This window comes from Pyxicephalus adspersus, chromosome Z (genome assembly GCF_032062135.1).
Source record: "Pyxicephalus adspersus chromosome Z, UCB_Pads_2.0, whole genome shotgun sequence".
Taxonomy (NCBI): domain Eukaryota; kingdom Metazoa; phylum Chordata; class Amphibia; order Anura; family Pyxicephalidae; genus Pyxicephalus; species Pyxicephalus adspersus.
In genome coordinates, this window is record NC_092871.1 from 14631273 (window position 1) to 14648145 (window position 16873).

General features: G+C 38.4%; 1 protein-coding gene across 1 annotated transcript; it reads right to left on the reverse strand.

Moving 5' to 3' along the window:
- Nucleotides 1–2444: 2444 nt before the first annotated feature.
- Nucleotides 2445–15581, reverse strand: LOC140344140 (cytochrome P450 2C8-like). Its single transcript, XM_072431097.1, has 9 exons — nucleotides 15336–15581; nucleotides 11381–11543; nucleotides 10584–10733; nucleotides 10157–10317; nucleotides 7961–8137; nucleotides 6514–6655; nucleotides 4754–4941; nucleotides 3722–3863; nucleotides 2445–3322 (listed from the first exon to the last, which is right to left on the reverse strand). The coding sequence occupies exons 1-9, from the start codon at nucleotides 15513–15515 to the stop codon at nucleotides 3141–3143; spliced, it is 1485 nt and encodes a 494-aa protein (XP_072287198.1). The 5' UTR covers nucleotides 15516–15581; the 3' UTR covers nucleotides 2445–3140.
- Nucleotides 15582–16873: the final 1292 nt, after the last annotated feature.

The window sequence follows — 16873 nt, forward strand, 5'->3', positions numbered from 1 at the left end:
CGGTTTTAGGGGTAACATAAAAAGGACTTCTATTTACCTAATTTTTTTTTCTCCCTGAGTGACCAGTGATATTCTTTCCTATCTAATGCCTAATTTTATCCAGACGGTGCCATCTTTGTCTTCTCTTACAGGTTCTTCATCTTTTGTCACCCAACCCAATTGCCGACCTAAAAAACTGCCGATCTCACTGCTCATGCAAATTTTTTTCTTTGCACAAAAAAGCCCAGGCTGCCGAGAATTATTGGGTGGTGCTACACTTTTTCAGGCCTAGTGTATTGTCATATATTGTTGTGGATGTATTAATGCAAAAAATGAATATTTGTCTTTATTTTGTATAACACAAAGCTCATAACTATTCACACTCTAAATTAAATAATATTGATGTAATGATGTGATGATGCAATGATTTGTCCTTGATGTCCTAGACATTTATATGATGTTCACAACATGAACACATGAAACTGGAACAAATGGAATGTACTATATCTTTGAAAAACTGTGACATCAGGTCAGCCCTGAATTTAACTATCAGACAAGACCCACGGGAAGCACTTTTGCATTGGCCCAATAAAACTTGGTCAAAACAACAGAGTAAACTATTTAATTTTATTTTTTTAGCCACCCGTCATACTATAGCAGTGGTCTGTAGAAAACCCACTCTATCCTTTTCCGCAGTTATATCTCATATGTCAGATACTATGGTGTTTGAAAAGATGACAGCTATGGTCAGTGATACCATACCTAAGTTTTATAAGATATGGTCTCCTTGGTTAAACTACCATGACACCCCTGACCTTGAAGTATTCTATAACTATAATTAGTACTATTTTTTGTCTTTTTTTCATGAAATTCATATTCTAACTGACTCTCCTTTTATACTGTGTTCTATGGATTCCCCATTTTTTTCTGTCTTGTGTGTATGTATATTTGATTCATGCATAATCTGGTACAAAACTGAATAAAACTGTAGGAATTAGAAGACACTCTGAAGGGAAGACACTTTTTTTTTCTTTTTTTTTGGAGAGGAACTCGAAATTAAGACTCACTACATTTCCACTATGGAAATTTTTCTCCCTCATCTGCCTTTTTTTTCTTTTACCCTATCACTTTATTTTACTAGTAATCTATTCTCACAGTAGACGAGATTGTAACTAAAATTAAAGATATTGTGTATTCCATAGCTATAGGTATTCCACTAACCCGACTCTCTCCTCTACAATCTATCATGAATGCTGCAGCCAGACTCATCCGTCCTCCCCTCCGCTCCTCTTCTGCTGTATCTCTTTGTAGTTCTCTTCATTGGCTTCCATTTCACCTTAGAATCAAATTCATCTCCTGTGCTTTGTCTTCAAATCCCTTCACAGTTCTTGTCCCACTTACCTTTCTGACCTGGTAAAAAACTTACTCCCCCAGCCGTTCTCTTCACTCCTCCAATGACCTACTAATGTCTTCCTCACTCATAACCTCATCACACACACGGCTCCAAGACTTTTCTAGAGCTGCCCCAACTCTTTCGAATGGTCTTCCTCATCCTATTCGGCTTGCTCCTACTTTCTGCTCCTTTAAAAGAGCCCTCAAAAACCAGTTTTTTCAAACTTGCCTACCCATCTTCTTCTGTTTTTTTAAACCATCACTACTTCCCACCATTACATATCTCCCATCCTATTGTGTGTAAATTCCCCCACCTACTAGATTGTAAGCTCTTCGGGGTAGAGTCCTCTCCTCTTGTGTCACTGTCTGTATTAGTCTGTCATTAGCAACCCTTATATAATGTACAGCACTGCATATTATGTTGGCGCTATATAAATCCTGTTTATTAAAAATAATAATAATAAAGAAACCAGTAAAATCTTTTTAGCAAATGTTCCTAAGATGACAGAACTTGAACAAGAACAGTCCTGCTCAATTATTATATGCATAGAAAACCTCAAGTAGGTATATTTCAGTTAAATTTTTAAGAATAAATAATGAGGAAGGTCATTAGAAAGGGACAGGCAATGTCTCTTTGGCAATACCCCTCCTACCTGCCCTATCACTTCAAATATCTGACAAAACCCAACATTCCCATTTACTCGAGCTGAAGATAATCTACCAGAAAAGAGGAAAGAAAAGGATGGTGGTTACTTTTGCTTTAAAATGTAATCATATAGCAACAACTACTATCTCTAAAGCTTTGTTTTCTTATTCAATAACCTATTTAATACAAAACACAATACACTGTAGTGATCACCTTTCTTTCTTATGGTAGGTGAATATGTTGTCTTGTAGGGTGTTTGGCGGACCACTATAGCTACCTGTCTGTGCACTTCTAGGTCCAAACTTGAACCCAACTTCGGCATCTGTGCCCCGATGTACACAACACTAGAACCATGCCTTCAATCTTCATATAAGAGAAAATATTAGTAGCAGCTCCCAAAGAATGATGTCACTAGATTTTCTTTGATTTACTTTGAAATATGTATTATTTAATATAATGTATTGAAAACAATTTTATTATTTTTGCAGTGTGGAGAGGTAATTGTTGTGCAAGGATGGGGAAAACAGGATTGCAGAAGCCAAGAAATGCACCAAAAAATGGAAAGTGTTGCGTTGATGTGGAACATACATAGTAAAAAAAATTGACTGGGAAATATTGAGTACATTTTTTTTTTAAATTTATATAACATATTCAACAAGGTCTTTTAGACTACCGTGCATTTCTGCATACTATATATACTTAGAAACAAGGTTATCATGAAAATATATGAAGATTATCTCTTCCACAAGTATTGAAAAATCTGGATTCCCTTTAATTTGGATTGTTTTTAGGATGGTGTAATATCCGGTCACTTATACTTAGCTAGCCTTATTTTTCACAAAAAAAGTATTTAAAAAAAAAACCCTGAACTTTTTGCATGCCATTCCTGGCATACCGGTGCCTGCAATAATCTGTTCAAGGTGGGATCTCACACAAACACAGAAACACATGAAGTCAGATGATGACTCCTGTTTGAAATCAATTCCAGCAGGTGACATTTCTGAGGCTTCAACATCATATTGAATTCCCACAAGTTATTGCATTATTATTTACAACTGTGCGGTGATCAGTGTACATGAAGCAAGAACTGGATATCCCATAAATCAGAGTTCAGGATGATTCCTCATCGAGGCACAGCCAGCATCTCATAATCACGAGGTCTGGAAGCATTTGTGTTGGGCTCTGGTGTAATTTCTATGTACTTTCTGTCCACAGTGGGCTTCAGAGTAAACCTTTGCAGAATGGTTGTAAAAAATAAGAAGAGTTCCATGCGAGCTAGACCCTCTCCCATACACAAACGTTTTCCTGAAAAAAAAAAAAAAAAACACATTAGGAACTACTTCTAAAAGCACATCATTTGTTATAGTATCCAGCATTACTTAAAGGGTTATTTTTTATAATAAGGGGGATTGAACCTCCCCAGCAGGGACACAGACAGCAAATAAAAAAATGAGGAGGTCTCCAATGTTTTTAAAAACCAAAAGAAAAAAAAAAACATTTTGCATGTTTATACATTTTCATTTTTTCGGGTATTTAAACCTGTGCTGGCAGATTATTATCTGTATTTTTATATTTTACCTAATTGTCAGTTGACATTTTAAAACTAAGCATTGTACTAACAAAAGCTAAGAATAAGGAGCTTCATGTTAACCATGTGCTAAAATTTGATACAATGAACTTGTAATTAAGTATATAACATGATACCTGCTGAAAACGGCATGAAAGCGTCATTCTTCTTAAAGGTTCCATTCTCATTAAGGAAATGGCCTGGGTCAAATTTATGTGGGTTTTTGAACTGCGTCGGGTCCTTTAGGACTGAAGTAAGAATTGGAAGCAGCAGGGTTCCCTAAAATATATTAAAAAAATTTGAAAACCAGAAACACATGCAGGCAAAAGTGAAGGCAGTATTCAAATGAATGAATTATTATAAGCATCAGAGAAAGATTTCAGTGTAGGATATCACAGGATATTAAGACAGGTTTACTTCAAATGCTTAAAATTTGGCACACCGACAAAGACGGGCGGAAGTAAACAGATGTTCCATAGACTCCATCTAGAGCTTCTGTTCCAAGGGCCTATTTGCCATCCTATTTGTCATCCTGGCTTTGACAGTAAGAATGTTGCAGCTCAGGTTCTAAAAGACAGGGACATATCTGAATCTGTGACCCCTATAATACTTATGGCTGCAAAGTCTACTTCCCATGAGATCTTTCATTGAATGTACGTTACTTGGTGTGAATCCAGGAATTCTGTCCTAAGAGCTTTACTGTGGGACAGATTCTCTACAGTTAGGGCCTAACCAATGTTTAGCACTATTATTATTCTCTAAGTGTTCTATTCTGTCTCACGCAATGCTGGCATGACCCTCATGCATGGGGTTTGCCACAATTTGTCACAGTTTGTGCACTTGAGACTTTATGTAATTTAAATAATATATACTTTGCTCACTTCGAAAGTCTTTAAAGTCATTCCTCTCCATTTGATCTTTCACAAGGTTCCTTCCCTTGCTTGTAGCAACCATCTCTGCAATGTAAATGTCTGAACATCAACATTTATATAGCAAGAGTCTGGCTGTCATCTCCTTTGACTACTTTGTGGTGAAAAAGTGTGTCTCTAGGACCCTGACAATAGAAAAATGTTCCACCCAGCTGATAACATACCCAAAAGTTTGGGTTTTTGTTACTGTTGTTTAGGATCCAACAGACATAATTAAAAGACAGTGATAACTCAGGGCACCTTTGGAATGTGATATCCTCTAAATATGGTATTCTTAGTGGCTGCATGGAGTAGCCCTCCAGGTACAATATCAGCAAATCTCTGAATTTCATGGATCACAGCATCTGTATACGGCATTTTACTTCTGTCCTCCACTGATGGACACCGATCACTGCCTATTACATTGTCAATTTCTTTGTGGATTCTCTCTGGAGTACACAAAGGGGAAAATTGTGAAAATATTAGATGTCACATCTGTATTTATTTATTTATGCATGAATACGAATATTTATAAAAAGAAAAATTTTGCTACATGCTAAAAAAACAACAGCAAAGCCCACTAACTGAATAAGCCCCAATGGTGATGTTTAAAGCTGGACCAACCCTGTTTCCACTCACCTGTCCCCGTTCCATCATGGGAACCGCCATAATCCCCTTCTTTTCATCCTTGTTATGATCTTCAGTCATGTTGACTGCCAGGAGCCTGAGAGTTCATTCAGAAGCTGCAGGTGGAACCTGGGATGTTATATTCTATTCCTATAGGGCAGTTGCTTCTGACATAGCTACTTCCTGGCACCTGGCTGAATTCTCAGCATTTTACAGATGTGAGGGATGAAATTAGATGTAAATTAGTCTGTAAATTAATGACGGTTACACAATTTTGAAAATGGCTAGAATGGTGTTGTATATGTGTGAATATATATATATATATATATATATATATACACACACACACATACACATACATACATATATACACACATACACATACATACACACATACATGCATACACATACACACACATTAGGGTTTTACCCTAAACTTTGTTGATTATATAATTTTCTGCAGCAGAAGCACAGCCAGCACCATACTGGATTTGTACTGTGCCGCAGGAGCTAATCGTGCTCTATATAGTTCCAGCGTTGGGTAGCAAAGCTTTGTAATGGGAGTGACTGGCATTTCCCCGAAGGGTCAGAGCACCACAAAGGACGCAATCAGTCAGTATTACAAAGGGAAACAAAATTTATTTTTTATTTAAATGCAACATACTACCCAGATCTAATCTAAATTTTAACTTTAAAACCTTATCTTTGAGGGGAAGAATGAATGTATTTTTTGTAAACATGAACATTTGTAAACATGAACACATATTGCCATGTGAAATTCATAGGAAATGTGATTATATATTTTGATGTGGAAAAATGTTATATATGGAACTGCAATTTTATCTACACAATAGCAGGTTAGGGTAGCAAAGCCCACGTGGCTTTGGTATGGAAGTGACTGACGTCTATTTGCGGAAGGGATAGAGCCTACAGATGTTTGCTCTCCCTGGAGTATATAGCAGTAGATTGAATTGAGCTGGATAAAATACTAAAATTAAGGTGGGTAATTATGATGGATTAATTTCTGCAGGAAGTAATAGTTTATTTATATTAGGAAGTACGTTGGGAATAGTTTATATGCTGATAACACTAAGCACGATCTTTGAATAGCACCATAGACGACTTGTTTTTGCTGTGTTGTTTACACTATTTTCCAACATTACCAACCACATTTACCTTCCAGAGCCTGAATCTGACTCTAGAAAACCTGACAGTACTGAGATTTTATTTGACATTAGGTTTTCTGTGGTATTCCTGGATTTACAAATTACTGACGAAATCAACTGTTAGAAGTATGGATCACATAATCTAATAGTTAGGCAGTCGCATACGTGTTTAGTTTATAGTTTAGTTTTCAGTACCTTACATTGTGTGACAAAGTTCTATTACTCTACCTTGTATCTCAGGGTATTTTAGTAGTATCAGGAAGCCATATCTCAGAGTTATACTTGTAGTCTCAGTCCCAGCAAAAAACAGGTCGCTTACTGTTTCTTTTAAGTTATCCATATGGAATTCTGTTTTTGGGTTGTTCTTTTCCTGAAATTATTTAAGATCAATCAGTAATTTAGAAATCCCAAATCAACCATCACCCTAGCTCGTACTGTTTCATGATTTTTTTCTTCATTTTGGCAGAACATTATAGTCGAAGGAACCCCATCCTAGTTTCTCATCCTTAGTCCAAGGGTTTGAACAGTTGTATATTTGCAGACGATACACTGCATCAGTCAATGTGTTGACAAGTAGAACCTTTTTTACATTTGCAAACCATCTTCTAATAAACAACAGGGCCAATTATGTGCACATCACAATATGGCATAATTTTACACTTTTGTAATGATTAAAAACTATAAATTATCGTATCCTATCCGAATGTTAATTGTTTTAGATGTGAGGTTCTAAATCAAAAACAGGCAAACTTACCTTGTCCATTGTAATTTCAGTTCTGCGGGACATCAAAACCTAAAATAAAAAGTCCTCAAAAACTCCACTACCCCACCAGTAGCCACTACCCTAAATACTACATATAGGGCGTATCATAAGTTAAGGGACCCTTCCCCAGCTTTTCTTATACTTGACTGCAGTGGATCAGAGCCTTTCAACAGTACAACCAGCACCCCTCTCCCCATTTAATCCCATCGGCTTTTTGACCGTTTCTTACAGCTGCTTAAAACATTCTCATATATTGTCATAACATTATACTTTTAGGGTTTTAAACATAACAACGATACAACATTTTACAAAGTCAAGTTAACCACACCAATCAGGTTGGAGATCCTCAAAGGCATGAACTATTTTACTACCATTAACCAGGGATCTGTGGCTCTCACTGATATACCAGGCTTCCAGGGGCAACTCCACTGCCTTGAGAACTTTATCAATTACGCAAACTATTCCCAACAATTACCTCCCATTCGCTGACAAATTACATGATTTAGGAGACCCCATAGATGACTCTCCAAACCACTCCAGTACCTTCTGCACACACTGCCCCCGAGGACCCCAAAGCGCCTGCAACCCCAACACCCAAAACAGAGAGAGAGTAGGAATCTTGTTCTCTGCTTCCCAGACCTCTGACCTCTTATTCTCTACTCACTATTTACTTTTTTCCATCTATCCCTATCTTAACCTCCTTCTCACCCCAACTTTTAACCCTAACCTGTTGAGCTCATCTTCCCCACTCAGTCATACTGGCCCCCGCCCAGCTCCCTTCTATTGCAGGCTCCTGGGCCTTTCTCTATTTTTAGAAGTTCGGACAGCTGTAAGTTTGCAGGTAGCAAACCTAAAGGGTTCCTCACATTAGATAGGAGATTAAGTTCTAGAAAAAAATAATAGCAAACTCACCTCGTCCATTTTAATGAGGAAGCAATCTATGAAATCACGTGGGCAGTTCACATCCAATGTCTGCCTATGTTCTTTTGCAAAGTCTTCCACAAAATCTCTTATCATTTTGAAATTCTTAATAATTTTCTGGTGGGGACCAGGAACATGCCTCATCAAATTTGGGAAAAGACCAATTATCTGCAAAAAGAATTTAATTGAATTATTATTAATTTTTAAATAAGCAATATACTATTATTACAATGTAAAGATCACGTAGAATACTATACTTTACCAAAACAATCTGAAAATTACCACTTGGATATCAGGTCCTAAAATGAATAAATCTGAATTTCATAAATAAAAATATTCTTGCAGTGTACTTACCCCTATACTGCAGACATTTAATGCTAGTTTAGATTTGGGGGAACATAAGAAGGATTTTTTAATTAACTTATCTCTCCCCAGTGGCCAGCAATATTCTCTTCCATTCAGCTCCAGTTTATGGGCGGACCTTCAACATTATTCGCAATACAGGATTTTTGGCCCGGTGAGTGTATTATTATTATTATTATTATTATTATTATTAATAAACAGGATTTATATAGCTCCAACATATTACGCAGCACTGTACATTAAATAGGGATTGCAAATGACAGACTAATACAGACAGTGATACAGGAGGAGAGGACCCTGCCCCGAAGAGCTTACAATCTAGTAGGTGGGGGAATTTCACACACAAAAGGATGGGGGATATGTAGTGTGGGAAGTAGTGATGGTTTCAAATGACAGAAGAAGCCGGGTAGGCAATTTTGAAAAAATGGGTTTTGAGTGCTCTTTTAAATGAGCAGAAAGTAGGACCAAGCCGAATAGGACCAGGACCGCTATGCTTTTTTTTGGCGCAGCTCTAGAGAAGTCTTGTATCCGTGCGTGTGATGAGGTTATGAGTGAGGAAGTCATTAGTAGGTCATTGGAGGAGCGGAGAGAGCGGCAAGGGGAGTATTTTTTTTTACCAGGTCAGAAATTTAAGTGGACAATACCTGTGTAGGGATTTGAAGGCAAAGCACAGGAGCTTAAATTTGATTCTAAGGTGAAAAGGAAGCCAATGGAGAGAACTACAAAGAGATGCAGCGGAAGAGGAGCGGAGGGATGGATGAATGAGTCTGGCTGCAGCATTCATAATAGATTATGAAGTGCCATAAAAAAAAGGGGGAGACAACTGGATGTAAAGAGGTGAGTCTTCTACAGCTAGAGAATTAAGGCATTTTTACATTTAAAAGTTACAGCACTGGGGTAACCACGCTGATCTCTTTGTTAAGTATTTGCTTTACACTGGGGAGGGGGTAAAACAATACGTTATATAATGATGGGCACTTTTCTTGGTCCATCAGTTTTATTTAGTATTATCAGGAGTACAAGAGTTCCCCATCTATCTACCATCTTTGTTTTGTTATTCAAAACTTTGTTGTTCCTTTGATTTTTGACACTTGTGTGGCCTTAGGTCCATACTAGATCCCAGTCCTCCTGGCTGCCGCAATTGACATTGCTAGACAGAACAGACAGTGTTTATTATCACGATGGTGCACAGCACGGAGTGGCCAGACAGATGAGCATTTGCTAACAATTAGTCTCTATTTAGATATTTTTTCATATTGTAGATGTAGTTAAGTTTGCACAGGGCACCACAGGCTTAAGATGAGATCATCCGGCTTCTACAAATTAGTTCTTACTGAATATCATTTAGGCAGTTGTTTTGTAGAGAACCATACGCTTTAATTGTTAAATTGTTAATTCTTATTCCTTATGCGTGTATATATCATAATAATGGAGTGTGGGGGGGGGGGCGGGGGGTTTGTATGGATTTTATTTTTTTATGGGTTACGGTTATATATGCCTTGATTTGTTTGTATGTTTATTATGTGAAACAAATAGAATAAATTTTTCTTGCATGATAGTATTCAGGACCATGATGTCCATGATGCCAAAATTGGCGCCATAATGTCACCTGGTACCATCCTAAGGTGCAATTTCCATTAATCCAGTTAAACCAATGGGGGATCACTGTAGGGGCCTTAGTGTGTCTATACACTGCCATGTATGAAATTTGTCAAGCTCCTCACTGAGCCAATGTGTTTTTAGCATAACATTGTTTTCGGTGAAGAATCCACTTGAGTGGATATGATTGTCTTTGATATGTGCAGTAAACATATACAAATTTACCTGGACTGCTTTGGTATTTATCAGGGTCACACTTTCTTGAAGTAGTCTCAGAAGGGTCACAAACCTCTCATCTTCATAATCAAATCTCTCTCCGAACACAATGGAGCAGATTACATCGGACACAGCCAACCTCAACAGATTACTTGGGTTAAATGGTGAATCTGCGATCACACAAAAATAAATAATTATTATTTTCATCTAAAATGTCAGTAACCACAAATTTCAGATATTTGAGCACTAACATGACTGGGTCTGGCTAATATTGCTTCATCCAACATTTTGGCAATGAATCTGCAAATTGTACAGGGTTTCAGTTGAATGCATTGGAGTAAATAGAGAAGGAGAAATCAAACTGTATGTAAATGTCAATCTATTTCAGATATTTCATTTAAATGTGAGCTGGGGACCATCAATTTTTTCCACCTGCCTTTGATCTTCATAAACATGTCCCTGAGACACCGAGCTTCCTCCTGAATTCTTTCTTCCACACTTCTCTTCCCCATCCCAAAGTTTCTCAGTGTTGTCAGAGAGAATCGACGCAATGTCTTCCACCTCTCTCCATTGCTCATGAGAATCCCTAAAAGAAATTGAAAGATTTAGGATTTAAGGTTGGATTTTGAGCTCTAAAATATATTGGATTGTTCTCCATTGCTAAATACCTGAAAAATAAAGGTATTTCATTTAGTAAGAAACTGGGATACATATTCAATATTAGTTCTGCATTTGACATTTCTCTACAGATGATCGTCCTTAAAGAGGACCTAAACCTTGTTATACTTAGATGTCCCCATTTTGTTGTGGGGTGTATGAGTGTATGCTACCATTTTCTTTTTTTTTTGTGATCTTTGGCCATCTTAAACTGGTTGGGGCAGGCATAGTAAACCCTGCATGCCTGTGAAGATGTAACTTCCACCAGCATCAATGCTTTGGACTACATTTTCCACTACTAACATACTTGTATCTGTATTGCCACTCAAGAATAGACAATTGTACCCAGTGAAATTAGTGCAGGCCTGGTTTATCATCTGCGCATCACTAGCAAGGATAACATGTTTGAGTTTAACCTTGATCACAGTTTTACTGATCTTCCTTACATTAAATCCATCTTAATGATTTCAGTTGATTTACTGTATATGTTACCTTCTCAACAAGGCAATTTATTAGTCCCTAATAAAAACAGAATTTAATTATTCCAGGAATATTGTTTTATTTTTACAATCTTACCAAAATCCTTAAAGAATAATTCCGTCAGATCGATACTGCCTCTGTCAGTGAACACATCACCATGATCCACCAGAGCCTCTTTTACAGCATCATAGCCAATCAGCATGACCACTCGATCTTTGCCCAGATAGACTGTATACACAGGTCCATACTTTTCACTTAGCTGTAGATATAGATTTGTGTTTTTAAAAAGAACTGAAAAGGTTTAAGTAAAGCTGTGGTTATGAGAATAAAGTTCCTAAGTTTACTAGCTGTTTTAATGTCTAAAGTTGTCCATAGGCAAGCAGATATTTTGCAAAGGGCAAGGCATATAGGGCCGCCATCAGAAAAATCTGGATCACCTACTAGGTAAAATTTCTGGGCCCCACTTCTTCATGTCTAAAAGCTCCAGCATTGCAAAAAAACAAGCTCTTTGAATCGTATAGAAGTACCCCTGCCTATTCCTGTTGGCAGCTTTAAAGGCATGACTACCTATTTGTCTGCCTTCACCCACATTATTTAGGTGTCAAAGTTATTCACAATTTTTTTCTCCAAGCACCCCATTTTGTAATGTGATAAGGATTTTGAGTGCTTCTTTTAGACCTTTAAGCCTAAAGCTGGTAAGACCGTTTTATAGATGCCCACGTCTTCTAGCGAAAGGAAAAAAAGCTGAACATTGGCTGTTTCACTCAAACTCCATACTGCTAATGATCTGTTTCAAGGCTATCAAACGACTTTCACTCTTCTGCAATCCCCCCGTAATATTTAAGCTAATTTTATTATTATTATTATTATTATTATTAATAAACAGGATTTATATAGTGCTAACATATTACGCATATTATGACAGACTAATTTCACACACAATAGGATGGGAGATATGTAATGGTGAGAAGTAGTGGTGGTTTCAAAAGACAGAAGAAGCTGAAGACAGAAGAAGCCGAATAGGACGAGGAAGACCATTCCAGAAAGTTGGGGCAGCTCTAGAGAAGTCTTGTATCCGTGCGTGTGATGAGGTTATGAGTGAGGAAGTCATTAGTAGGTCATTGGAGGAGCGGAGAGAGCGGCAGGGGGAGTATTTTTTTACCAAGTCAGAAATGTAAGTGGGACAAGAACTGTGGAGGGATTTGAAGGCAAAGCACAGGAGCTTGAATCTGATTCTAAGGTGAAATGGAAGCCAATGGAGAGAACTACAAAGAGAAGCAGCAGAAGAGGAGCGGAGGAAAGGATGGATGAGTCTGGCTGCAGCATTCATGATAGATTGTAGAGGAGAGAGTCGGGTTAGTGGAATACCAGAGAGAAGGATGTTACAGTAGTCCAGACGAGAGATGATAAGAGCATGTACAAGGAGTTTGGTGGTCTCAGGGGACAGGTAGGGGCGGATTTTGGAGATGTTGCGTAGGTGAAAGTGACAGGACCTGGAAATGTTCTGAATATAGGGGGTAAATGAGAGGGCCGAGTCAAAGGTGACACCAAGACAACGTGCCCGAGGGGAGGGCTAAAAAACAGTGTTGTTAACAGTTAGAAATATGTCAGATGGAGATTTGAAATTTGAGGGGGGGGATGATGATGAGTTCTGTTTTATCCAGGTTGAGTTTCAGGAATCCGTCAGACATCCATGATGAGATGGCCGACAGGCAGCATGAGACCTTATCCAGGACTGAGGGAGACAGGTCAGGGGTGGACAGATATATTTGAGTGTCATCAGGATACAGATGGTACTGTAAGCCAAAGGAGGATATGAGACTACCGAGAGAGGAGGTGTACAAAGAAACGAGAACCGGTCTGACCCTTGGGGAACACCAACAGGGAGGAGAGTGGGGGAGGAGGAATTACCATTGAAAGAAACTTAAAAGGAGCGGTCAGACAGAAAGGAAGCAAACCAAGAGAGAGAAGTGTCACAGATACCAATGGAGGGCATGATTTGTATTAGAAGGGGGGGATCAACGGGGAAAAGTTGCCTTAAGACTTAGCTCTGATGAGGCCATTGGCCACTTTAGAAAGGGCTGTTTCAGTGGAGTGGGCAGCTCTAAAACCAGACTGGAGGGGGTCAAGGAGAGAGTTGGTGCTCAGGTAATGGGTGGGTCTTTTGTAGACAAGGCATTCAGGAAGTTTGGAGACATATGGGAGAAGGGAGATAGGATGGTAGTTGGAGGGTAGGGAGGGGTCCAGTGACGGTTTCTTTAGGATATGGAGAATTATGGCATGTTTAAAAGCTGAGGGGTATTTACCAGTAGAAAGGGAGAGGTTGAATAGTTTGGTTAGGGCAGGGGCCAGGGTGGAATTTGTTTTTTTACTATATGTAAAATCTATACAAGGTATGTGCACCTATGGCTGTCCTATGTCCTCCTGCATCATCTTATATCCAAACTTTAAAAGTGCATCTCTTTCACATAATTTGGAAGTAAGGGGACATTTTTGCAGAATTTTACACTGATAATGTGGGTTATCTAATGGTAACTGGTGTTACCCACTAACTGATCTGTCTAAACCAAGACTAAAACTGCATACACACATCAAATAACAGTCATCTGACATGAACTGTTGCTTGTCTTTAGTGAAAATCTAACATGAGTATTTAGCGCTTAGTCACTGCAAATAATCGCTAAAGATTGTTTTAAGCGACAAACCTCTGACGTCCATCAGACATCTGTACAGGGCTGTAATTCAATATGAATATGCCAGACCCACACCCAGCTGGAGACATGAGAGTGGCATCAAGTGAGGAACCTCACAATGCTGGAGCACAGTAATACTGCTTAATGGGTGGCGTGGTGGCACTCGCACGCTAGATCTCAGGTTCAACCTCGACAAGGACATCATGAATGGAGTTTGCATGTTCTCCCTGTGTTTGTGTGGGTTTGCCTAAACATTCCAAAAACATGCATTTAGGGGATTGGCTTTCCCCCAAATTGACCTTAGCCTGTGTTATTGACATATGATTATGATAGGGACTTTGGATTGTGAGCCCCTTTGAGAGAAAGCCAGTGACATGACAATGGACTTTGTAAAGCGCTACTATAAATGTTGGCACTACACAAATACAAAATAATAATAATGGTGTGTTGCTTTGTGATGTGTTACACTCGAGAAGGTGCATTGGGGTGCTATTCAAAAGTAATGAACTGCATTACATTAATGCAAGAGATTTGCAGGAAAGCATGCATTAACACATGTGTTCCCTAAATGCAAATCTGTGAATGGGCCCTAAGTGTATTATGTGTCTAAAAGGAATAAATTGGAACTGCAGCCAATTCAGAATTTCTGAAATGACTGCACACAAAGACATATTTTCACAGATCTGCAGGACCTCTGTTTGTAATTCATTCCAGCTGCAATGTTTCTGAATGTATGCTGTATGAAGCTTAACTGCAGCCTTGGAATTCAGGGTGCAGGCTTTGGGAACTAATATTCTATAACTATAATTCCTACTTTCTTTAAAATAGAGGATCTGTAACATAGTCTGGCCACGCAGGGGGGGGTGTGAATTAATTATTATTCTCAGCATGGCCACAATCAGCAAAAAAATGCACTAAATCCCTATTCAATACGAACAAAGCCTGGACCTTGTGCACAAATGGGAGAGTAAAACCATCTGTGAGAATCATCCTAGCAAGCAGTTTAATGACTTAGCAGACCTGTTTAAAATACATTCACCAGCCTTAGTATTTTTTTTACCACCTATAAACATATAATTCACAAGATGAAAAACAGTTCAGACTAGGTTATTATTATTATTATTATTATTAATAATAAACAGGATTTATATAGCGCCAACATATTACACAGTGCTGTACATTAAATAGGGGGTGCAAATGACAGATGGCAGTGACACAGGAGGAGAGGACCCTGCCCCGAAGAGTTTACGATCTAGGAGGTGGGGGAAGAAGGATGTTCCTTTTCCTGAAAATATGATAAATTGTCAGTAAATGACAATCAGAATGCATAGTTAAATAGTAAGCATAGTTTCCCATACCTTCACTAGTGACTGTGGCATTTCAGTGGTACTGATCTGCATAACGTTCCCCACAAGTGGCAGAGGGGTCGGGCCCGGTGGCAAATCTTTCTTCCTTACATTCATCCACCATTTAATGAGATAAATTAGGAGAGTGACCACAGAAACCAGGACAAGAGACGTCGCAACATTCCCTGCCATTCTGACAACAATATCCTTACAGAACTGACTCCAGATTATGTGCTGCTGTGTGTATCTGGGAGGCGAAGCTTGACAGCATTCCAAGTATCACATGACCACTGAGAACAAGCTGGGTGTGTTCGTTTAGTTTAGGTACAGGCATGTTGTAAAAGAGATGTTAACCATTGCTTTTAAAAATTCAATTAAGTGTAAGAGCTGCGCAATTAACTAAGCATAATTTTTATTTAGGAGACCTCTATGGAAAGGAAAGAAAAAAAGTGTTGCTTTGATTAGGAAAGATTCTATAGAAACATATAGACTGCCTTGATATAAATTTCTGAGTATATACCTAAAAACACTTTAATAAATTATATCAAGCTTATCAGTTTTACATTTTTAAATGTTTGAAAAAAACCTCTTTAGCTTGAATTGTTTATTAGGGATGTTTAATATCTTCACATTAGAAATGAATTGTGCCTAAGGAAAAAGGCATAAAAACAAATATACACAAGACCACTCTAAATTCTTACCCAAAACAATGAGGCTGATTCATCAAGCAAAATCGGAAGCTCGCTCGCGCATTGGTATTCGGGATCCGAAATCGTACGCCGTAGCGCAATTCAACAACTGAAAGAGTTCGCGGCCGGAGCCGCGCATCTCAGGCAGCTTTACACTGGCGAGCCAGCTGAAATCTAATCGCCTTAATTGGCGGATTCGCGACCCCTATTGCCCATTTTGTTATGAAGGCAAGCATCCAGCTTGGCAGTGAGATGCGACTGAACGAGCGCATATGACTCCAGCCCGCGGTAAACCGGCTCGATATAATGGCGCGAAAGTACGCGCGACCAGCGAGCGCGGATTTCATTGATAAATTAGGCCCAATAACTTAATAAGGCGCTTTGGCACACCCATAAATGACTATGGGAATATTTCAACTCATTGGATCATTTGCATTCAAACCACATTTAGAATAAAGCCACAAAAAATATTATTCAAAATTCAAAAGTATAAAAAATAATAAAAAATAAACACAAAACACTTCAATAAAACAATAAAACACATGTTCCTATGGGCATGTACCATATTGTAATTAAATTGTAACTAAAATTAGAATTTTTACTTTACATAAAAGGGTACACAACCCTTTTGTTTAAAGTAAAAAATGTGTTTTTTAGTGTTTTTTTTTTTAATGCAACACCATTTTTTTTTTTTAAAAGAAAGGGTGCAGCACTGCTCTCTCAATCCTTCATCACCTAGGCTATCAAGAATGAATGGGAGCGCAGATCCTTCCGGGATGCGTGACGTAGGTATCCCGGGAGGATCTGTGCCTCTTGGCTGCTCCTTCTGCTCATGTCAGAGCATCTTGAGCATGCACAGAA

Coding starts and splice junctions, on each gene's coding strand:
- LOC140344140 (XM_072431097.1), bottom strand. CDS start 15,515: ATGGCAGGGAATGTTGCGACGTCTCTTGTCCTGGTTTCTGTGGTCACT. Junction 11,544..15,335: donor TGCCACAGTCACTAGTGAAG/GTATGGGAAACT, acceptor CTATATCTACAG/CTAAGTGAAAAGTATGGACC. Junction 3,323..3,721: donor TTTCATGCCGTTTTCAGCAG/GTATCATGTTAT, acceptor TTTTTTTTTCAG/GAAAACGTTTGTGTATGGGA.